Source organism: Lepisosteus platostomus, chromosome 4 (assembly GCF_059453375.1).
Source record: "Lepisosteus platostomus isolate fLepPlt1 chromosome 4, fLepPlt1.hap1, whole genome shotgun sequence".
NCBI classification, from domain to species: Eukaryota; Metazoa; Chordata; class Actinopteri; order Semionotiformes; family Lepisosteidae; genus Lepisosteus; species Lepisosteus platostomus.
The window spans coordinates 8,989,890-9,012,472 of NC_142614.1; the positions used below are offsets into that span (position 1 = coordinate 8,989,890).

The window sequence follows — 22,583 nt, forward strand, 5'->3', positions numbered from 1 at the left end:
CCATCCCCCACAGCTGCCACTCTCCAACACCTCCGCCATTAACACCTGCAGCACTGAAAGCGCTATGAGCACCATCCCCCAGGCCAGGCTGACCATCACGGCTGACCAGGTGAAGAAGGAGCTGAAGAGCCTACACCAGGGTAAGGCCACAGGACCAGATAACATCTGTCCCAGAGTTCTGAGGGCCTGTGCTGATCAGCTGAGCGGAGTGCTCCAGCGACTGTTCAACCTGAGCCTGCGCTTGGAGAGAGTCCTCTGGAAGACATCATGCCTGGTCCCAGTACCAAAGAAAGGGCACCCCTCTGTCCTAAACGACTACAGACCAGTTGCATTGACTTCTCACGTCATGAAGACACTGGAGAGGCTGGTCTTATCCCACCTGAGACCCCTGGTCAGCTCATCACTGGACACCCTACAGTTCGCCTACCAGCCCTGTGTTGGTGTGGAGGATGCAATCATCTACATGCTGCAAACGGCCTATGCACACCTGAACAGGGCTGGCAACACTGTAAGGATCATGTTTTTCGACTTCTCCAGTGCCTTCAATACCATCCACCCCTTACTTCTAAGGAGGAAGCTGGAGGAAATGCAAGTCGATGCCTCCATGACCTTGTGGATCACTGACTACCTGACAGGCAGACAGTCTGTGAGACTTCAGAACTGTGTCTGAACAGGTAGTGAATAACACAGGGGCACCTCAAGGGACAGTTCTTTCTCCATTCCTCTTCACCCTCTATACTTCGGACTTTAAGTACAACAAAGTCATGCCACCTGCAGAAGTTCTCAGATGACTCTGCAATTGTGGGATGTATCAAGGGTGAGCAGGAGGAGGAGTACAGAGGACTGGTCAGCAGCTTTGTGGAGTGAACCACTTAGAACTGAATGTAACAAAGACAAAGGAACTGGTGGTAGAGTTTGGGAGGAAAAAGGTCAAACCTACTCCCGTCTACATCCATGGAAGTGGCATGGAGATGGTGGACTTGTACAAGTACCTGGGGGTGCACATCAACAATAGACTGGAATGGTCTAAGAGCATCAAGGCCATCTATAAGAAGGGACAGAGCCAACTTTACTTCTTGAGGAGGCTCAGGTCCTTCAATGTATGTAGTAAGATGCTACCTATGTTCCATCAGGCGGTGGTAGCGAGCACCATTTTCTACGCAGTGGTATGCTGGGGCCCTGCGATTAAAGCAGTGGATTCTAAAAGGCTGAACAAGCTCAGTCATTGGGTCTGACCTGGACCCCTTGGAGGTAGTGGGTGAGAGGAGAATGGTGTCCACACTAGAGGCCATCATGGACAACATCTCCCCTCCCCTCTATGACAGGCTTGTAGAACTGAAGAGCACATTCAGCAATAGACTGATCCAACCACAGTGCGACAGGGAGCGCTACAGGAGATCATTCTTGCCTTCTGCCATAAGACCGTAAAAGGCACCTACCTCACATCTGGGCAGAGGCAACCTGTTTCTGGACTAGACACATTGTTCTCTTTTCCCATTTACAATCATTTTTTGTGCAATACATTGATATCTATATTCATGTGTGATATGATTTTTCTGCATACTGTTCTAGTTTGTTCTTTGTATGTCCAGACTGTGAGTAACTCTTAGTGCACCCCTAACTATACAGACTGTATTGTACTATTATTGTATCATTTGTTACACTGAGACTGTGTAAAGCTGCTGTTATACTGCAATTTCCCTCACTGGATCAATAAAGTATCTTTCTGTTGATGCATTTTTTTTTTGCAAATCTATTACCTTGTTGTTGTTTTGCACACTGCCTGTTGTCTTTGTTACACAATTGTACTGTTTTTCCTTTGTACTACTTATCATCCAAGAGCTAGCCAAATAGCATTTCATCATACCATATACCTGTAGGAGTGTAACAACAAACAGGAACTTGTCTTAGAGACAAGACCTCACTCAAAACATCACCCTACAAGGAAACCAGGACGCAGTAGTTTGCACTGATCAAGCTTCACACAAAGTAGTAGAGGAAACCCAGATAACTTGTACCAGGGCTTTGGCTGAAAGAATCTTCCATTACCTGTGAGCCACATGCACCTGGATCAGGAGAAAGGCAACCCACCCTGTCCATATACCTGGGAAACTAGGGATTACATTTAGACACTTGCTAGCTCTGCTTTAGGGTTTAGATACTGGGAAAACAAAGTTAGTCTTAAAAGACAGCAAGGACTGGAGTTGAATACAGAACCTCTTTATTACACAAAATCACAGTTTGACCATCTGTAACCGAGGTCTAGATCTCCACACAGCCATCAACACCAGAACAGTGGAGGCAGCAACTGCCAGCAGCCCATAGCTCAGGAACCAGGGTGCTGTGGAGAGAAGAGCTTTAGTGAGGGGTCAGACACAGGGAACAGGATCAGACACTCAGCCTCCATCCCCCCTCCCTCACCTTCAGCATGGGAATCCAGCTGATCCAGAGCTGGAAGCTCAGATCCAACTAGGATCACTTCCCCACTGGACACCAGCACAGTTTCTCTGGAGGAGTCCTCTGCCACTCGAGCAACAGCTCTTCCTGCAAGAGGACAGGACAACAGCATCAGGAAAGGATACACACAGCTGACTGGCACACAACCGCCCTGTCCCCAGAGAACTCACTCCTCCTGCCACAGGTGGGCACACAGCGCTCAGTAGCAGTCGGCTGGCACACTGCTGCACTACAGTGGATGAACACCTGGAGAGAGCACAGCAAGGGTCACTGCACAGCCCAGGACCAGCCACCACCTCCTTCCCCACAAGCTGCTCCCTACCTTCTCCATCAGAGGCACCCGAGAGGCAGGATCCACAAAAGTGAACATCTGAATCATGAAGCGATGGTAGTGCGTTGGGTACGGCAGCCCTGAGGAGCCACCCACAGGGATCAAGGTGGTCTGGTAGTTGTCACCTCCGTAGGGACACCTGCAAGGACAGCAACAGGGAGGGTGAGCCCTGCCACCAGGGGACACTACAGAGACAAGCCAGTCAGAGCCACAGGGGTCAGGTTACCCAGCAACCAGAAGGCTCCAGCTGGGCTGGCTGAGAGGACTGGGAGTGGAAGTGGCCCAGCAGTCCCCCAGGGTCAGGACAATGTTGGGGTCAGTCCTGCTCAAGATGTGGACCTCCACATACACAGGATCCCGCAGCACCTTGGTCACAGGGTAGTCCAGGTCACTGTAGTAGGAGTCATACAGCTCTCCTGAGGACAAGAGCAGCAGCGGGGTTCAGCAGAAGCCCCACACACTCGGCTCACACAGCCCAAGACCTGACAGCTACCTCTTGCAATCCTGAGCTCCACACGGAGAGGTCCTGGAGACACTGCCGGAAGGGGTGGGGAGACCGTGTAGACCACAGCCCGCACTGGAACAAGGTCATCATCTGCATACCTGCACTGGAAGAACAGCCTGGAGAGAGAAGCAGGCAGTCATGGGATCCAGCAAGACCAGAGCACTCTGGGAAGCAGCAGCTGCTCACTCACTTGTAGAAACTGTCCCTTGTGATGGAGCCAGCAGGTCCCCCAATCACAGCAAATGTTGAGGACATCATGTTCTCATACACCACAGCACCACCTTCAATCTGGAGGAAGGACACATGAACAAGGTCAGGAATCACCACAGGAACAACATCCTCAGCTGAAGGATCAAGCCCCTCACCTTCATGCTGGTGCCACAGGCACTGACTGGGAACTGGAACATGGCAAAGCCAGCAGTGGTGCTAACAGGGCCACAGGGGGCACTCCTGCCCCCCTGCAGGCTGACTGAACCCAGGCTCAGCTGAGGGCTGGTGGCATTCCTGGACACGACCACCACAAACTGGCCATCCCTGGTGCATTGAACAGTCACTGCAGGAAAGCAAGAGCTGGTAGGTGAAGCCTGTTAAGCTCATCATAGAAGACGCTCAAGAGCCAAAAACCCACCTTCATTCCCATAGTAACAGCGATTTCGGCTGGACGGATCAAAGCAGCAGTTTTCAGCCTCACAACCGCTTTTACCGATAGCCGGATCGCCACACGTTATCTTGTCGTTGTCATTAACCAGGCACTTCTGAACCTGAGCTACAGAAATATCAAGCGCTCCGATAAACAGCGCGATCCAAACCCACACAATCACTCCACATCCAGCCTTCTCCATTGCGAACTGCAGAGAGAAATAGCTCGTTGTTCTTGCTCTGCTCTGCTCTCTAAATACTCCCGCGCCCTGCCAGGGCGGCGGATGTGACTGGGCGGTTCCTCATTTAGCAACGCGGTGTGGACAGCGTCGCACGAGGACTGTCAATCAACGCTCTTTCTAATTAACAACAATTATCTCCTGTGTTGAGGGAGACGCTCGTTTTCCGCAGCCCTTGTGCCAGCTAGGCTAGTTTACTGGGGCGGAGAAATGATTTCAAGATATGAACGCCACCCCTTTCTGTAAAGGTCACATATACGTTTATTCACATTTTTAAATGTTTTATTTTTAAACAAAACGACTACAGGTAAAATGTGACCGTGTACAAATAATGACGTCAGAGACTGCCTACTATTTCATATTAAACATTTATGGGGGAAAAAACAGATCAAACACAAAATACGAAAGTAATCGGTGCAGCGGCAACATAATTTCGCCGTTGTCGGTTTTCTGCACGACTTTCCGCTTTGGCGACCGAAAACGATCTTTCTTTGAGGGCTGTCGATGGCTCTTGACACATACCCTGTACTGTATACAGGATTCAAAAGCCCGAGCCAGGGGATTCTGGGTTCTTGTGATGTACTGTCGGCGGAGGTCAATAGTGTGACGTCTGAGGAGACGAGGACTTCGCGCTGTCAGGGTTCTATCGTGGAACTCTTGAGTACCTAGTTTTTATCATTAGTATTATAATCAACACTATGATGAATATTGATATACTGCCCAATGGAATTCATTTGTTACTACCATTTTTTATCTACACGCTGTTTGTCGCTCGATGGATATTATCATCGCTCCAACAGCTTTACTGTATATAAAATGGTTTAATTCAACCGAATTTGAAGTATTTTTAATTTACCTGCTGTATTATTATCTACAGTATGTAGCCAATCTTCCTGGAGCAGGGTGTCCACTTAGATTACCCACCTAAAAGCATACAATGATAAATCAAAATATTACATTTAATATATAAAAACGTGCATGGGGAAAGAGATCTCTCCCTCCCATCTCGGAAAATCAGAACTGCATCCGATCCATCCTGAAACTGGGAAGAAGGTGACAGCCGTGACCTGGAGATCCAGCTCCTCATCTCCTGTCCAGAGGCAGCCTGTGGAGCTGAGCACCCCCACCAACAGCTCCCTAGGCTGGGGTGGAGGTGTGTACGTGTGAGTGTTAAACATACCTTTCCAGGAAGTTACTTTATAAAATGTCCCAGGCACTCGAATATGCTGGAACTCCACAGGAGCCCGCACGTGAACATCTGACTCTAACCCTCACTGTGTCTTTGGAAAAGGCAGTTCTCTGGGAACGGGAGCAGGACAGAATACAGTATTGCAGCGCGTTTCTCCCTTGGGGAGGCGATCGGACAGCTGACTGCGTAGTGCACATCTAGAGCTCCAGTCCTGGTTCTGTGGGGCCGGTGCTCGTTTTCATTTTAACCCAGCTCTTAAAAAGCAATCACCAAGCAGCGCACTGTTGACTTGGGATTCATTGAACAGGTTCTTTCAGTCTTCAGGTGCTGCTGCTATGACTTGCTCGAATCAGGTGGGCGTTACAATACAATCGTCTCAATACGTTACGCTTGGAGTTAACAATTCCGCTCTTTTGTCCTCTATTGGCGCCCCCTCGTGGCCAGTCCCGTAGCCCTGTAGTAACGTCCAGGACAACATCGATCTAAACAGACCCAGGCAGGTTTTTCAAAAGTTGCAAGTCAGACTTTAAAACAATTTTATTTTTAAAGTCTGATGTATAAACATGAACCTAGCAAATTGTGTCAGAACCCCTAGTAAAATACACGGTGCTTCAAATCAGACATCTTTGCGGCAGATTCGCCTGAAACATCTTTGAAAATGAGAGTGTAAAATTTAAAAGGAATCGTCCAGCTGAAACGCAGCCTTCGTAAGCCTGGAAGCGAACCTCGTCTGTGCTGCGGAATTTGTTAAACGATTCACCCGGCATTGCCTCAAATGCCACATCCCCAAATCTTTCTGTTGCCTTTCACGTTTTGCAGCCCTTTCCGTGTCCAATCCGATTGCAACACCTCCAGCCTGTGCTAAAGCGTTTCCTTCCACAGTGTCGTCTTCCACCCGGGCAAACGGCACGAGCAGTAAGGAGAACAATTACTACAGCAGCGCTCGCGGAGCCCGAGAGGGATCACGCTCCCCCCAAACGGCTGGAACACCCCAGTCTGCGGCCCGACGTGTTCAGCTTTTTGAGCACACGAATTGTTCAGCTCTGACGCGCCTCAGCCCACTGCTGTCTTCCTCCTCTCTGAGGAGGCTACCTCAAAATATTGTTGATCTTTTGCACGTCCAAAAGCTGGCTGCAAGACGTGTTATGTAACTAATTCCGTTTTTTTTCCAACTAGATTAAAGGGAGTAGATTTATTTTCCCGGAAATTCGAGTTTGCGAGACCTACGCCAGCAAATCTGTTTTTCTCCCTTTGACGCCTTCGACCTATTTCACTTTCCGCTTCAGTTTTTCCATATCTTACCGAGAGCCGGAGCCTTGGGTGTTTATTTTTGCTGAATAATGTTACGGGCATAACCGCTACAAGTGGTATAATATTAAAGCCACACAATTAAGTAACAAGACCTAATTCCGTATCCCATACAATATATAGGCACCACCTTCAGCTGCTGCCCCAGAAACATAGGCAGTACTTGCTGTGGTCTCGGGTTCGAATCCCAGATGGGTATAGCTACTGTATCCTTTTGGATGTTACCCAGGCCGCTTCAGCTAACCCAGAGGAATAGTGATGGTTTTTCTTGGAAGTGAGAACGGCTCCACCCCATTTTCCTTACCATCCAGGAGAGTCCAGCAAGGCCCCTCCCCCTCCACTACCACTAGCCAATCAGGGGGCGGGAGTGGTGCTCAGGGCGACCTGGGCTCGGCTTCAGAAACGCTGCCCGAGTGATGTGAGGAGATCCCCCCCGTCAGTGGAAGAGGTGCTCTTCATTTTGTGATGATCAGCACTCTGGCACTCCGGTTTTTAATTCACCCACTCTGTGGTCCTCCCCCACCCCTCAGGAAGCAGAAGAGCTGAATGGATCTTCTGTGTCTCTCACAGAGACATATTGTTCCATGAGTCTGTGCCTCTATGTGTGTAAGTGTGTGTGTGTTTGCCTCTGTGTCTGTGTGTATATGTGTGTCTTTTCTCGTGCGTGTCTCTGTGTGTCTGTGTGATAACGTATTTCTATCTGTGCGTGTTGGTGCGTCTCCGTGTCTGTGTTGTGTCTCCGTGTACATGTCTATGTGTGAGTCTCTGTGTGACTGCAGAAAGCAGTTCCTCTGGGGTAAGCTGCCTGCCCCACAGCCACATCGTGTTTAATCGAGCTGCAGAGCTGCTGGACATGCAGTAACTCTTGAACTCCACAGCTACGGCACCCAGCTGTTAGAGCTTCAGATCGGAGGAGCTGTATGGACCTTTTCACCTCAGGTCCATGTGTTTCCTCCTTGTGCAATCCCCCTCCCATCCCTATGTCCTCTCAGAAATTACAACTTTTATTACTTTTCTTTTTTAGTGCCCCAGGAGTCCAGAACAGCTGGAAATTCTTTCCCCTTCTCCTCCAGCTGCTGGAAGTGATCCTGCTTCCTGCTCATGCCTTAAGGGAACACGACTGAAGCAAGCTGTATGAGAAGGGGTGCAATGGGGTTAGTTGGCGCAAAGAGTTCGGTACTGCCTCTGTATTTCTCACAGATACACGCAAACCAGAGCTCAGGCCGGTGGATATTAAGAGAGAAAACAATTAACATTTTGGCTTTGTCCCTCCTGACCGAGGACAGGACAGTGCCGTCACATCTTCACTCACCCCTGAGGGAAGAGCCAGGTGGAACTGCTGCAACAGAGATGTTGGGGTGCAGGGAGGGGCGCTAGAAAAGACGGGCAGCTCCGTGTCCTGGCAGGGAGCTTTCATGTGCAAACAAGAATAGAATTGGCTTTCCACTCGAACGTCTGTTAAATACCATTAATTGAACCCTGGATCTCATCCAGCCCCCATCCGGGAACCAGGGAGTCGGCTTCAGCAACATGGCTGGCCAGCCTGTTCCACGCTCCCGCCACCCTTTGTGTAAACAAGTGCCTCCTGCTCCCGTTTTAAAAGCACTTCTACGCAGCTCCACATGCAGCCTCTGGTGGAGGTGTGTTGGCTGACCAGTCTATCTTGTGATTGTAACAGTACACTCACGGTAGACAGGGGAGCCCTGAGTCTCTATTGCCCACCCTGCCCCGGCTGCTGTGCTGGCAGGCATGTACCTGCGTCTGGACAGGGAAGCCAGTGACAGGAGGAGACCTACTGAGGCTGTCTGGGCTGTAGGGGTCAGAGGTCGGAGCAGTGAGTGGCGGACCGGACAGCAATCCCACAGGGCAGTGCGCTTATTCTCAAACGACCGCGGCTGCTCAATATTCTGGAGATCAGGAAAAATGACAGTCGGGACCCAGGAAAGAAGAGAAAAATCAACTTTTATAACAAAGCTTAAGAGCTACAGTTGCAGGGAAGCTGCTGCTGGTCAGGAGCAGGACAGGCCTGGGCGCTGGAGTCTCGGCACAGTGGAGGCGGGAGAGGCGAGAGTCAGGGCTCCTCCATGGGGATTCCCTGCGGGGCGTCGGCGCCGCGGCTCGGGCCGGAGAGGGGAGCGGAGGGGGCGTTCAGCACGATCACCGGCTGTGAAACAGGAAAAGGAGGCGGAAGGAGGAGTTTAAGCAGAGCTTTACGGAGCCAAAGGGCAGATTCAAAGGCAAGCAGGAGGCTCCAGAGTGGAGAGGCTGGGAGTTGCTCTTTACCATGGAGGAGGCCGGCCCACAGCACCGAATGGCCTTGCAGCAATAGGAGCAGATGGTGATGCCCAGGGTGAAGTTCAAAGCAAGCATCAGGCATTGCTCGTTGTGGAAGAACATACTCAGCTCCTGTTGGCCAGAACAAAGCCCACACACCCAGGTCAATCAGTGAATTCTCTCCCCTACTGACAGACTGGACCAATGCTACTGTCTAACCACACCTGATTCTTGGTAGAGTCACGCTAAGTGGTCCAGAGTTGGACCAGGAGACCACAAATGAGCAAAGATACTTACTGCCGAATGCATGTCATTAGAAAGCAGGCAGCTGGGACACTGAGGATTGTGAATGTCACTGGTCCTCCTTCTAGATCCCTACAATCATCAGGACTGCACCATCGCACCATATGCACCATATAGCCAGCAGCCATATCACCCTGCAACTCACAACTGGCAACCCACTGAAGCTAAGCAGGTGTGAGCCTGGTCAGTACCTCAATGGGAGACCTCCTGGGAAAAACTAAGGTTGCTTCTGGAAGAGGTGTTAGTGGGGCCAGCAGGGGGCACTCAGCCTGCGGTCCATGTGGGTCCTAATGCCCCAGTATAGTGACGGGGACGCTATACCGTAAACAGGCGCCATCCTTTGGATGAGACGTAAAACTGAGGTCTTGACTTTTTGTGGTCATTAAAAATCCCAGGGTGTTTCTCGAAAATAGTAGGGGTGTAACCCCGGCGCCCTGGCCAAATTTCCCATTGGCCCTTAATAATCATGGACTCCTAATAATCCCCATCTTTGAACTGGCTTCATTACTCTGCTCTCCTCCCCACTGATAGCTGGTGTGTGGTGAGCGTTCTGGTGCACTATGGCTGCTGTCGCATCATCCAGGTGGATACTGCACATTGGTGGTGGTGGAGGGGAGTCCCCATTACCTGTAAACGCTTTGAGTGGAGTGTCCAGAAAAGCACTATATAAGTGTAAGCTATTATTATTATTATTATTATTATCGCTGACCTCCTCCTCCACACCCAGCACATGGATCCTACACAGCAATGACCATTGCAGCCATTGGCGCACGCTGTTCAACTACATTGCATGGCTCCTGTTGCATTTACTGACAGCCCGATAGGGCTGTAACGATTCCTGTTCCTCGCCTTGATCTTTGCGTTATGCGACAGAAGAAATTACTGGGTTCTCTTCCTGTTCATCCCAGAAGAAGTAAAAAAGAACCTGACCCGGGAAAAGAAGATGCAACTTACAAAAAACTGTCTACAGATACGGAGCTCGGGTTGCGTGGAGTTTTCAAATCTCCAGCAAAAGTTGAAGTCAGAGACAACAATCCTGAGTATGAATTGGTAGGCGAAGAAGATGAAGAAGCCCAGGCCTGTACAGATGCTGCTGATGATCTCCATCACCAGGCAGGCTTTCATCTGCAGAGGGAGAGAAAGGAGGCTCATCAGGAATCTGCAACTCATAGCAGGAAGGCACAAGCTGATCGTGACTCCTCAGCATCTGATGGCTCCCTCTAGTGGAGTGTTGTATCACATGCTCTCCCCCAGAGACCCGACAGGCGCAGGGGGGTCTGAACTCCAAGATGTGACTGTGGGCAATGGCCAAGTGGCTCACAGGTCAAAGCCCCCATAGCTAACAGTGTAACCATAACTTCGAAGAACAGAAGAAAGGGGACAGATGAAAGCAGCCACTCTGCTCATTTAATCCATTTGCTAGTTAGTAGTTAATTAAGCCGTGAATCTCATCCAGCCAGTCAAGAAACCTTTGCTCTGAGCTGCAACAGTACATCACCTGTGAGGAGACCTGAGCCCCAGACCCATCTGTCTACAGATAATGCCCCTCTCTCCCTCTCTCTTCAAAGCCCCTTACAAAAGGCTCATGCACTTTCCCTCCCCTTCTCCCAAAACAGACCGAGCAGGCTGACCACAGCCAACCTGGGAGACCTACAGTGGGCAGGTGAAGGCTGACCGCTGCTATCGCCAGACCCCCAGCAATCGCGCTCTGGAACAATACGAGGGAACAGCACTGTTAAAGTTGGGGGGCGGGGGGGACAACAGTACACCTGTACTAGAGACACAAGCTTCACATTCCTCCAGCCAGGACTGGGCTTTATAAAATGACACTCTTTCACACTTCTCCTTGACTTTCAAGTGCAAAATCGCAAGGGAAACATCTGTGGCTTGGCTAAACAATTTTCTTTAAGGGACCGCACACTTGGAAGTGTTCAGCCATCTTCAAAATGTCTTGCCCTGCTCATGCTAACCCTTCAGAATCTGCAGCCAGGAGGCCATCTCCATACCCCCTGAGCTCACTGCAGCAGAGCTCTTCCAGGGGACATGTGTCCGAAAGGAAAGGGGGGTGTGGAGGGCATCAGACTGTGAGGCAAATTAATACCTTTGACTTCACTTCAAATGCACTACATTTACAATCTGGCCTGTTAACCAGAAAGGTTATAGAGACAAAGAGGCCATTAGCCCTTTCTTGCACGGCTGACAGGCTCTTATTCATCAGATTTAACCCAGAGTCTCTACATGCCTGGTTCAGCCAGTAATACCAGACCCCATCCCTGGTGCAAGAGGCGCCACCTGTTTTCATTCTGGAGGATTCCAGTGCCCCAGCTGGACACTGGGACAAAGATGGGCACCCAAGCAGAGCACGTCTGAGGCCGTGCACACTTACGATGAGGGTCACGACGATGCACAAGATTTCTTCAGGCCTGCTGATGTCCTTCTTCACCAGGACGATGCCCATGCTCAACGTGAACAAGCTCACCGTGATCTGGGTCACCTGGAACACATCGTAAAGGACACTGAAAGCCAGGAGCATTCGGGGAACCAGCAGGCCAAGGAAACAGCGCAACACTGCAGTGCCAATGTGCCACCAGACTGCTGACACCCCTAAAACTCCTCACCCCCAGGGCCTTGGGCTGACTGTCCAGGAACTTCTTCTTCTGCTCCGGGTCCTTCTGGAAGGACAGAGACAGAAGGAGCCCTTCGCTCTCTGGGCGTATGGCCGACTCCATCTCTCGCTCTCTTCCTAGGAGACAGACTCACACAGAGGATCCTTCTGAGCCCCTGATGCAGGGAGGGAGAGCAGAAGGACTGCACACTTATAAAGACACAGGTAGCAATCAGACTCCCGGTGCACCACCGACAGATCCATTCCAGGTTTTACCCCCTACACTCAACCCCGTGTGCACACAAGTTCACGGGTTTCCTTATCAAGTGTGGGCAGGGGTGCAAGGAGTTCAAATATTGTCGACTTTCTGACTTCCTGCTGAGCTCCGTCGAATATCCGGTGTTTGTAAAACCTGGAATGGACACAACAGCTTCTTAACTGGACTCCAACAGCATCAAAGATTTCTAGGAAAATTCAATTGGATCTTCGTGCATTTTCTTCAGAAAATTAATCTTTGTTATTTTAGGATTATCTCCCGATTACATGCAAAAACGCAACTAATAGAAGAGTGTTTTTTTCCGTCAAAATACAGCACAGCCTTTAAGTAATTCAGCCATCAAATACTGTTCTTCTACCTAATTCCAGAACCTTGTAGCCTGCCGACGCAAACATTTTAGTACGTCGAACTGTGGACTGGCTGGTGAAACTTTCCCGTTAGTTACAAATAAATACCGTAGCAAATGACTGAAATACACTATATGACGTATATTCGAGGTTTGCGAAAAGACACGATTTATCGACCGAGAAGAAAAAAAACAAGTTCAGCAGGCAGCAGAAAAGAGTGATCATTTCTGTAGGGTTTTTCTTGCTTGGAGACCGACGACAGAAAGAAAAATCGGATTAATTTTTCTGTACGCGACTGGCCCTTCTCAGGAAAGAAAACATTCTGGGAGTGTTTTACCTGAAGTGCGGTCAGTGAAAGTTTTCCAGCAGCGACCTCCTACCCCTCTGGAAACGCGGCCACGGCTTTGTTTTTATCTTTCCACGGCCAGCGACCCCTCCTCTATCGCAGCAGAGGTTCCCTCTGGAAATCATTGAACCGAGGTCTTCTGCCAAAAAAAACTTCTCCAGCATCCTGGAGCTGCGCGGTGGCGGGGGTGGGAGGAGAGGCGAGTCGCTCCCGGCGGCAGGAGGCGCTTCTTCAGACTGAACGGCTGTGGAAGATCTCGGAGAGCTGAGAGCCGCCACGAGTTTGCATTGTGTGTGGAACGACGGCGCACAAGTTGAATTACTTACTGTGAGAAGACGGGTTGCATTAACATGATAACTTTATATGATTCAAACATCGCATTAATACAAACAAACATTCCGTACGTTTTAGCTTCGAACAGCATCAACATTTTCCGATATTATTTCAAGGAATAACTACGCCGTGCCACCGTGCTCTGTTCACTGTTTTGTGTGGACAAAGTGCTTTACTGTTTCAAAACACAGTGACGGTTTACTCTACCGCGTTCATTTTTGTGAATGTAGCAAAACGTTGTGGTCCCGCTGTACCGTTCGTTAAAACAAAAGTGTTCAACCTTTTCAGTCGTCATGTTTTCGGCCCCCCAGAGGAGGAGACGCTTTTGAAATTTAGCAATATCCTGAACAGGGCAGAGAATGTATTTCCTAACGCACACGGTCCCCCAGTTCAGTCACACATTAAAAAAAAGATGGCTGAAAAAGCCCTTTATTGTACAGAAAACTGTGAACTGTACAGTACATACACACAAATTGACTGCGCAGCCCGACCCGCGGTGTCCGAAATTACAAACCATTTTATTTTTCAGAAGGGACGATAGTCGAATCTCTGGATAGATTCCAGCGTTTGCTCAGCGTTAAACCAGACGCGGCAGAATCCCGCCTCCTAGAGCTAAACGAACATAAATCTGTTCTTTCCACAGAAAAAGAACGCGTGAGAGCAACTCTCCTCCTATCGGATATTCTTGATAAAACTATTGGAAGTTTTTTTTTATTTCCACCAGATCTTCAGTAGAAAAAAAAGATTCAATCGCTGTTTTGGAATAGGTAACTGTGCCAAAAGAACGCTGGTATTGTCTGTTTCTGTGTTTTGAAAATGCCGACTTTAAAAACCTAACGATCTGTGTTCGTCTCGGTGTTGTTGTTCTGTCTTGTCTGTTCCTACTAACGGACTGGAGTTTTAATTTACAGTAAAAAAATAAATGTTACTCCCTCAGGTCTTACCGTTGTCAGGGCGTTTAGCTAAACGCGAGCGCATTTCGTTGACTGCAGAAGACTTTTATTGGCAAGTTTCCTTGCGTTTATAAAATGACTTGCCCTCCTCCGGCAACTACTGAGGCTCTACATTTCTACACCGTCTCCATGTTTTTAGGAATTTATGAACGGCAGCAGGAATTGTTTCACAGCCTCGCGGTAGTAATTTTCATACTGCATGTGGGTTGTACTCGTTAAAAATAAGTCCTTGGATATTTGAAACGTATTTGGAAAAATGCAGTGCCGTAACTTTTATTTTTTGCACAGAGGCAATAATACTTCACAGTCTTGCAATTGTGATGTAGTTCACTAGGTGTGCTACAACTGAACTGCAGAACGTTTTTACAGATAATTTACTGTAATTGGAATTGCGTGTCCATTACACGGGAATCTGTTGCATATAAAAGTTTCACATATTTGCTGTGCAATAAGTATTTCAGACGCCTAATATTTCAACGCGTGTTTTGCCGGTTGTGCATGTCTACCACCACATAGCTGTTAAAAATTACCCTTTAAAAACGTTATTGAAGAGCCTTAATCAGCCTTATTGCATTTCATATTTATGCATCTCTGCTCTCCCGACAGCCTCAAAAACTCGTGTCTTAAATGTGCTTCTTTCTTTTTTGTGTTTTTAGACAACAGAGTCTTCCAATTAGTGCGTTTCTCCCGGCCGCTGTCGCAAGACGGTCCGATAAAACACAAGTGATGGAGTCTCCTGTCAGCACCGAGCCGTCTCCTGGGAAAACTCCCCTGGTCTCCCTGACCTTCGAGAAAGACCCAGACCGCAAGAGGAAGTTCCTGGAGGCTGATCCCAAAATCTTGGGGGTGAGGTTTTCTGTGCGAGTAATCTCTTGGACAGAGGTTCCCAGCGCTTGTAGTAACCTACAGCACAGGGCAGTCAGACCGGCTTCCTGGAGAAAGCTGTCTGAGCCGCCCTCGCTAAATTGAATTAACTTGAATGATAATAAACCCTTCTTATCCATACCTTAAAAATACAACTATTTACAGGGACGGCATATTAAAATAAAATTCCTGAAGCAAACGTTGGAGAAAATTTCCCAGCGTGCCCTTTTAAACCTGGTGCTTGAGTCGAGTTACAGCGAGTGGGGAGATCAGTAGCGGGATGAAATTCTGGGGATCCCTCAGCTGCCGGGGAGCCCAGTGGACCAGCCCTGGCGGAAGCTGGGCTTTGGCCTTGTGCGGTTTTAAATACTGCATCGGTAAGGAGGTCAGTGTCACGCCCAGTACACCTAGAGGGCGCTCTAGCTCTGTCCTGTTCCTACCTCTCCTGTGATTATTCATGTCTTTCTGGTGTGTCTTGTTGTGGAGCCTTTTTACTTCCTGTGTCTGCTCTGCTCCTCGCTCAGCATTGAGGTTCAGGTGTCCTGAGACCTGCCTAGCACCAGGCCGCACTCCTGTCCATGGCCTGAGGGCTTAGGTTTCTATACGGCATTTCCTGAACAGCTGAGCCTTGCGCTATCCCTCGTCCCGCCGCTACGCATAGGGTCTTTTTCTGCTCTCCTGCCATTCCACGGCTCGTCCCTTCCGACATCCGTGACAGCCAGTTCTGTCCCCTGACGAGACTGAATCTCAGCCACCACCTGCTTTTCAGAACAAAACAGCGCCCCTCCCCAGAGAACCCCCCCACCCCCACGAATCAAGGCCTGGGATACTCACCGTCCACTCTTCTTATTCCGATCCCCTGTCCCGTTGTCATTTCGATCCAGCTCCCTTTGGATACAGGAAATTCTGCAGCCGCATTTCCCTTTCTTTTTTTGTGTGGAAAATGTATATTTCCTGCGGGCTCCATGGTCTTCATACCCTGATTTCTCATTTCTCCAGTGCTTGTTCTGTAGCCCGCACCTCATCATAGGAAGCATGACAGAAAATCAAGGGGGCTGAGTATCTTGTTCTAGAAAACTCTTTGAATTTACTTTCTCTGCCAGGACCCGAGAGAAGGAGGCATATTAGCGTTGCGCAGATGTGCAGCAGTGATATTATTCCTGACACCACTCCCTCTCACGCCCCTGCTGAGAATTCCTTTATAGTGTAGAGACTCTTCATAGCCAAGCAATACCTGGAGAAATTTACTCTTGACCAATTCAACGGTACATGAAGTACAATACAAAGCCCACAGAACAGCCCATGTAAATGTTGACCAGAGATACTGTATGTGCCTCAAGATACAATGATACCTTAAATGCGATGTAAACCACTCCAGTTCTCAAGTCTTTTAAAGATTCCTCATGCCCTCTGCTTTCCCAGGCATGCTGGGCTGAAATGGAACCTCTGTGTGTTGCAGGTTGCTCAGATCATGCTCAGTTTATTCAACATCGGAATGTCTACCATCGGGTGTTTGACTGTCCAGCACAATTGCAAGGTGGAACTGGCATCCATTTTCGTTAGCCTTTGCGTAAGTATTTCCAGGAAGAGTAACAGAACACCAGAGAGATATGAAGTATGGGAAGAGGAACATTTACCAAGCACTAGCCTTCTTAGAACTCTAGAAAGCAGAGCCATCTATGTACTGTAGACCTGAAGAAGGCTGCACAGCTAAAATGTTGTTTAATTTCTTTACCTTTCAGCATAGAAGTACAGTATAATAATAATAATAATAATAATTGCTTACACTTGTATAGCGCTTTTCTGGACACTCCACTCAAAGCGCTTTACAGGTAATGGGGTCTCCCCTCCACCACCACCAATGTGCAGCCCCACCTGGATGATGCGACGGCAGCCATAGTGCACCAGTTCTCTCCCCACACACCAGCTCTCAGTGGGGAGGAGAGCAGAGTAATGAAGCCAATTCATAGAGGGGGATTATTAGGAGGCCATGATTGGTAAGGGCCAATGGGAAATTTGGCCAGGACGCCGGGGTTACACCCCTACTCTTTTCGAGAAACGCCCATTGATAATGATAATGCTTATGTGAGCTGCCACAGACAGCTGTTTTGTCCTTATTAGGGGTCACCAGCATGGCATAACCAACTATACATGATGTTGGCCATTTATTAAAATATTTTTTTTTTCTAAAGGTGAGACAATTATTATTATTGTCATTACCATCGACTTTATTTATGTGAAATGGAATTAGAAACCTGTTGAGACAGTTCTGCTTTGCAGCAGTCAGAGACAGTATATCATGCTTATAGAGGCTTCTCTAAATTATTCTTGACAGTTCTGATTCTGGAGTCTTCTTCCTAATGTAGTTTTTGAACCAGCTGACACCTGGTTGTTCTTGTGAAAGTTTTTTTTTTTGATAGAATGTAGAATGTGTTGGATAGACATAATGTGTACATATTTTATAGTCCGTCCACAAATCAAACTGACAGTAAGCTGCCAGCAGACAGAAGGTTTTGCCAGTGGACTAATTCTGTTCTCATGGTTGGTTCAGACAATTGCAGCTGGGAGCATATCGATTTCTGCCCAAGACCTCCATCTGCCAAAGGTAAGAGAATTAAAAGACTCCCACATTAGAATGAGCTAGACTGCATGTGTGGAATAAGTTAGTCATTGTCTAGCTGAAAATACTGCCCATTCAACTAAATTTTATCCCACTACTATACCTGAGTAATAGACCCTACCAGGGCTGTCTCAAGGGTCCTAATGCTCAAAATAAAGCTTAATTGCTTCCATATGAAAATGTGATTTCCTAAACCCATTACCAATTAACTCTTAATTGCCTAATTAATCCCCACTGTAGCTAGAAACATGTACGTCAGCGGCCTTGTAGCGACCTCTAGTGGCCAAATAGCCATAATTACAGCCCTTTCTTTATCCGGCCTGTCACAACCTGCTGCACGCCAGACTTATGTTCTTTTTTCTCTTTTTTTTTTGTTAATTGTAAAGGGGACAATGTGATGACATCATGTGAGGCATCCAGTTACAACCCTGCAGTTTTCTCAGTTTACAGTACAGGTTACAGTTATGTCTGATGTTGATGCTGTTGGTTTTCTAGGCCATAGAGTGACTGTGGTTCACTGCCGTGCAGCTTAGACTCCGTTTTCTCATTGTGCGCCCCCTGCACATTTCCAACCACCTGTGAGAATGCACGCTGCTCATGTGTGAGATAGAAAGCCTGCAGTCCTGCTCTCGTGTGGATCTCGGAATGTAGCGATCCAGACTGGGGAAAGGTCACACTATAAACTCCTTGCGGATGCCTGCTAGGTCTTGCCTCAGTTGAAGCCAACTTATTCTCTTTAGCCTCATGGAGCATTGATTCAGGTTTGCCTTATCTGGATTTTTACAGATAACATTGAGAGTGCGCACGCACACACACACACCTCATAGTCTCCAAATATCTTTCACTTGACTATTTAACTCCGATTTTCTTCCTGCAGTTCACTACTTCAAACTTTGTTAAACAAAAAATTGTAATGCCTGTATTTTCACTGCTGCAAAGTTCTCCACACTCCTGGTCCTGGCCTGTGCAGGACTCGACAGGGAACACAAACTTCTCCATGGCTACAGACCTGGAAACCATTTCAGTTCAGCCCAATTAAGCCAATAACTGATTCCATGAATCATTAGGAGTGCAGGTTGGCTGAAAACCTGGAGATCCTGTGGCTCTGCAGAGCTGGAGCAAGGATCACTGTTTTGAGTCTTTCTTGTCGTGTCTGGCTGCAACTTTGTCACAATTACATTGTCTTGTAAACAACAACGACGACAAAACAATCCCACTATAATTTAACCTCTTTGCAACAACTGGGCCTCCTGGGAAAAACAATATGAATGCAGCCATGCTTACAAAACAAGAGCCCATGAGATCTAGTAGGATAATAACCTGAATTCCCCTTGCGTTTTTTGCACGCATGTACCATACTGTTAGGGACAGCCTTTAAGAAAATGCCAGAAAATAACACCAACACCTATTGCTGTAATCTGGGACGTTTTTAACATTCACTTTTAAGAAACATCCCACACAATGGCACCAAAGCAATAGTTCCTTCTTGGCAAGTACAAACGTATAGCAGCATATAACTGGGTCTAAAGTGTTAGAGCAAGGTATATTAGAATATTAAGAAACGACAAGAGGAATCTCTAAAAATATTAGGAGTGACCTACGTCCTACTATTGCCCGGGGCAGTTCCACACTTAAAGGTCTGTCCCATGTTATCCCAACTTCTTTAGAAAAAAAGAGCTATCCTATTTTTCCAAAAAGAGCTCGATCTGTGCCTTGAAAATGGGGCCCGAGCATGCCAAACGTGCAGTGAAGAGGAAACGAGCGAGCTGGTTGATACCCATCGCAGTCTGTCTGTCCTCCCTGCAGCTCAAAGCCTGCCTGGCTCTGCAGATCATCGGCGGCGCTCTCCTCGTCGTCGTGTGGCCCCTGCACCTGGGCACCATAAACGTCGTCTTTTCGTACCAGTTGTGCTGGACTGAGAGCAACATGACAGAAGCCAGAACCACCTTGTGCGACAGCTTCCAGGTGAGCTCACTCTCCTCTTCCTCACGGTATGAGCTACAGGAGCATAAAGGCAGGGACTTCCAGATTCAGAGACGGTTTCTTCCCACACGCTGTCAGATTACTGAACTCGACCCCTACCGCTGGCTCACACTGAGGTTTTTGTATGTTATTTAATTTGGTGTTGTTTCTGCAGCTGTTCTGTGTTTGGTGATTCCTTTAATGTCTTTGTATTGGGGCACATGTGCAAACAGGCATTTGATTGCACTTGAGCATCTGACAATAAACTGAACTGATCGGAAGAAGACTGTACGGAGACTAAGGAGGAAAGCCCTGTTCCCTGAGCTCATGCGGAGGACTGGACGACTGCAGTTTCAGAGCCGCGACAGGGAAAAGGGCATGGCCAAAAGCGAGTGGTAGGGCTTGGAGGGACTCCTTTACGGTGCAAATCCAGCCCCGGCATCCACTTGCTCGGATTGAAGAAGGACAATCACCCTTTTCAGAACTTTTGTATTATAGTAGAGATTGCATGACTTGTTGGAGTGTGTGCTCATTGTAAGATGTCTGTTGTGGAATCGAGTTGATTTGTCCCTGTCGGAAGATGGTCAGCCCCACAGAAAAGATTCTTGCATCGCATTTCTGGAGCCTCCTTCCTCCTTCCCAGGCAAAGAAAATGAGGACAGTCGATTAAGATTTTAGGATGTTCTCGGGGAGCACATGCATTAGAATTATTGGACTGTCAGCAATACCTGGAAAAGTTAAAATTGCCAAGCATTTCTGTAGTTATATGAATGCCCAGTGTGGAACTGAGTTTTAAGGCCTCAGCCTTTGTGCTGACTGCCAACCGGGGGAGACTGGGGCATGCAGACAAGCTCCTTTGACACTGTGTGCTCCCCTGCACCTGACAGGAGAGGGGGTGCTGCCTGGAGGAGTGGGGTGTTTCTCACTGACACACTGTGAGCCCCCCAGCGCCAGACAGGAGGGGGGGTCCCAACTGGAGGAGTGTGGAGCTTCTCTCACCGACAGACTGTGAGCTCCTTCAATGGAGAGAGAGAAATGGCAAACATGTAGGCCCTGGATGGCGTGTTCCTCTCATGAAAGTGGTCTTTTGTTCCTCCATGGTGATCCCATTTACACAGGCTGCTGGTCACGCACATCTGACAGATCACGTAGGTGTTTATTGGTCGACCAGTACGCTGGGCGTCAACAACCAAAACTTCCTTTCTGTTCCTTTCCATTTCAAATCATGCCTCCTGCGTCAATCCGTAATGATCACTTGAGGTACCAACCCGAGTTGGTAATGCACCGGAAGGACCATCAGTCGTACCCTGGACTGAGCTGAAAGAGCCAGGGCTGGCCTCTCCTTGCTGCAGCTCTCCCGGTCTCTCACGCCTTTCCCCGCTCTCTCCGACAGGCGGTGTACGGACGCATCAGTGCCGAGGGGGAGCTGGTGCAGGTGGCGCTCATAGCCGTGTGCATGACTCTGGCCGTCTACAGCGGCAAGGCCATCCAGTGCTGCGGCCAGGGATCCCGCATGGTAAAGGATGCTGGGAGTGTTGGGAGAGGGCGGGTGGAAGGGGGGGTTCGTTACTCAACTCATTTTTCCTTGACGCGTTGAGCCTCATTCACAGTGCTACGGCCTGTGCGTTACTACGGGGGGGGGTGCAATATAGACGGTGCCGAAAATGAGATCAAGATCAGAGCGGTCCTTTGAGATGTGTCGCGAGGGGTTGGCGATATTCCATGGGGAAACTCGCTCGCTTTCGTTTTTACGGGGGTGGTTTACTGAGTGTGTCTGCAAACCAGACTTCTGTCTCATTAAATCCAGTCTCAGAGTCTTAGCCAAAGTCTGAGTCTTCAATTAGTCTTAGTTATTACCTTAACCCAAGGTACAAACCTAAAATCCTCAAATCGAGCAGGAGCCAGGTAATTGGTGGAGAGTCACACTGAAACTGACAGTTTGACCGCAGCGCCGTGTTCCTCTCTTTAAACCCTTCTCTTGTCTGTTGCCTCTTTCCTGTTGTGCAGCCAGTGATCACGGTGAACAGCCCACCACCGCCCAGCCAGAGCAGCGAGGAGGTTTGGCAAGAGGCTGGCCAGTGACTCCCCCTCCTACAGCTCCACATGCCGCACAGCAGCTCCGAGGCTCCATTCCCACTGACCTGCTCTTCCCCTCACAGTGTCTTCCTGTAATCAGCTCTCCTGTCAACGAACCTCTGTGAAATAAGTGTCTCTCTAACAACATTGATGCACTAACAGGTTTATTACTCTAAGAGCTCCAGAGCTCTGTATTACTCAGTAGCTGCCTTAGTCTGAGGTATACTATAAATATGTTATAAATATCCCACATGACTAGGCTTCAACCAACAGGACTGGGCTTGAACCATAAAGATTTTCCTGTGGCTACTTATGTTATGATCCTATATTGTGTTATATCCGTCTGTGTCCCCCCTGATGCACTGTACTGACTCCAGTGCTCTCCCAACGCCAAAGGCAGCATGCTCTTAAAGTTGTGTCAGCAGCAATCCCTGGTGTGGCCAAAAGACGAGCTGTGCTAACACTGAGACCTCTGGTCAAATGTCTGCCAAGGATCCAGACACTGAAGGGTTGAGAACAGCAGAACACAGCATGTCAAATGTGCCTAAGTGCAGGACAGGCTGTCATAGTCCATTTTAATGCTCTATTTGCCTAAAATGAATTAGTACTTCTGACATTCTGAGGCAACCCTGTCTGTTGGTGGACAACCAATCCTAAATAAACAAACAAAATCCTTTTAGCTCCTACTTGTGACTCGTGAAACAGCCCCCTCTTTTGATCTTTTGATGTGAAGGAATTTTGTCCTTGAATCCTTTCAAGCTCCTTTTATCTAGACTGAAAGGATTAAGGACTTCTGCCCTCTTCATACATGACAACTCCCCGAGACACAAAGCATCACTTTTTTTTTTCCTTCTCTGAACTCTCTTTGAACTTTTTCCTAGCCAGCAGTAGCGTACTTGTGGTTTGGTGACCAAATCTCACAATGACATTCTAAATGAGGCCTCACCAGTGCCTT

The 22,583-nt window shown here is 48.4% G+C and overlaps 3 protein-coding genes across 8 annotated transcripts; 1 reads left to right on the forward strand and 2 right to left on the reverse strand.

Annotated features, from left to right (window-relative positions):
* Window positions 1–2,568: 2,568 nt before the first annotated feature.
* Window positions 2,569–4,221, reverse strand: LOC148672461 (zona pellucida sperm-binding protein 4-like). Its single transcript, XM_088627268.1, has 7 exons — window positions 3,922–4,221; window positions 3,659–3,846; window positions 3,484–3,581; window positions 3,282–3,409; window positions 3,015–3,204; window positions 2,780–2,927; window positions 2,569–2,703 (listed from the first exon to the last, which is right to left on the reverse strand). The coding sequence occupies exons 1-7, from the start codon at window positions 4,133–4,135 to the stop codon at window positions 2,569–2,571; spliced, it is 1,101 nt and encodes a 366-aa protein (XP_088483394.1). The 5' UTR covers window positions 4,136–4,221.
* A 4,392-nt stretch (window positions 4,222–8,613) lies between these two features.
* LOC148672462 (uncharacterized) lies at window positions 8,614–12,947 on the reverse strand. 3 transcript variants are annotated; one of them, XM_088628192.1, is made up of 7 exons: window positions 12,812–12,947; window positions 11,864–12,026; window positions 11,632–11,739; window positions 10,900–10,953; window positions 10,200–10,370; window positions 8,952–9,074; window positions 8,614–8,832 (listed from the first exon to the last, which is right to left on the reverse strand). In XM_088628192.1, the coding sequence occupies exons 2-7, from the start codon at window positions 11,972–11,974 to the stop codon at window positions 8,740–8,742; spliced, it is 660 nt and encodes a 219-aa protein (XP_088484318.1). In that variant the 5' UTR covers window positions 11,975–12,026; window positions 12,812–12,947; the 3' UTR covers window positions 8,614–8,739. The 3 variants fall into 3 exon arrangements, with proteins under 3 accessions (XP_088484318.1, XP_088484319.1, XP_088484320.1); XM_088628193.1 differs by having other exon boundaries at window positions 11,864–11,988; window positions 12,812–12,943; XM_088628194.1 differs by lacking the exons at window positions 10,900–10,953; window positions 12,812–12,947 and having other exon boundaries at window positions 11,864–12,201.
* Window positions 12,948–12,976: 29 nt separating this feature from the next.
* Window positions 12,977–21,941, forward strand: LOC148672463 (uncharacterized). Of its 4 annotated transcripts, none has more exons than XM_088628199.1 (7): window positions 12,977–13,109; window positions 14,763–14,952; window positions 16,430–16,540; window positions 17,522–17,575; window positions 19,397–19,555; window positions 20,946–21,068; window positions 21,560–21,941. In XM_088628199.1, the coding sequence occupies exons 2-7, from the start codon at window positions 14,833–14,835 to the stop codon at window positions 21,632–21,634; spliced, it is 642 nt and encodes a 213-aa protein (XP_088484325.1). In that variant the 5' UTR covers window positions 12,977–13,109; window positions 14,763–14,832; the 3' UTR covers window positions 21,635–21,941. The 4 variants fall into 4 exon arrangements, with proteins under 4 accessions (XP_088484325.1, XP_088484322.1, XP_088484321.1 ...); XM_088628196.1 differs by having other exon boundaries at window positions 13,009–13,147; XM_088628195.1 differs by lacking the exon at window positions 12,977–13,109 and adding an exon at window positions 13,773–13,920.
* The last annotated feature ends 642 nt before the right edge of the window (window positions 21,942–22,583 follow it).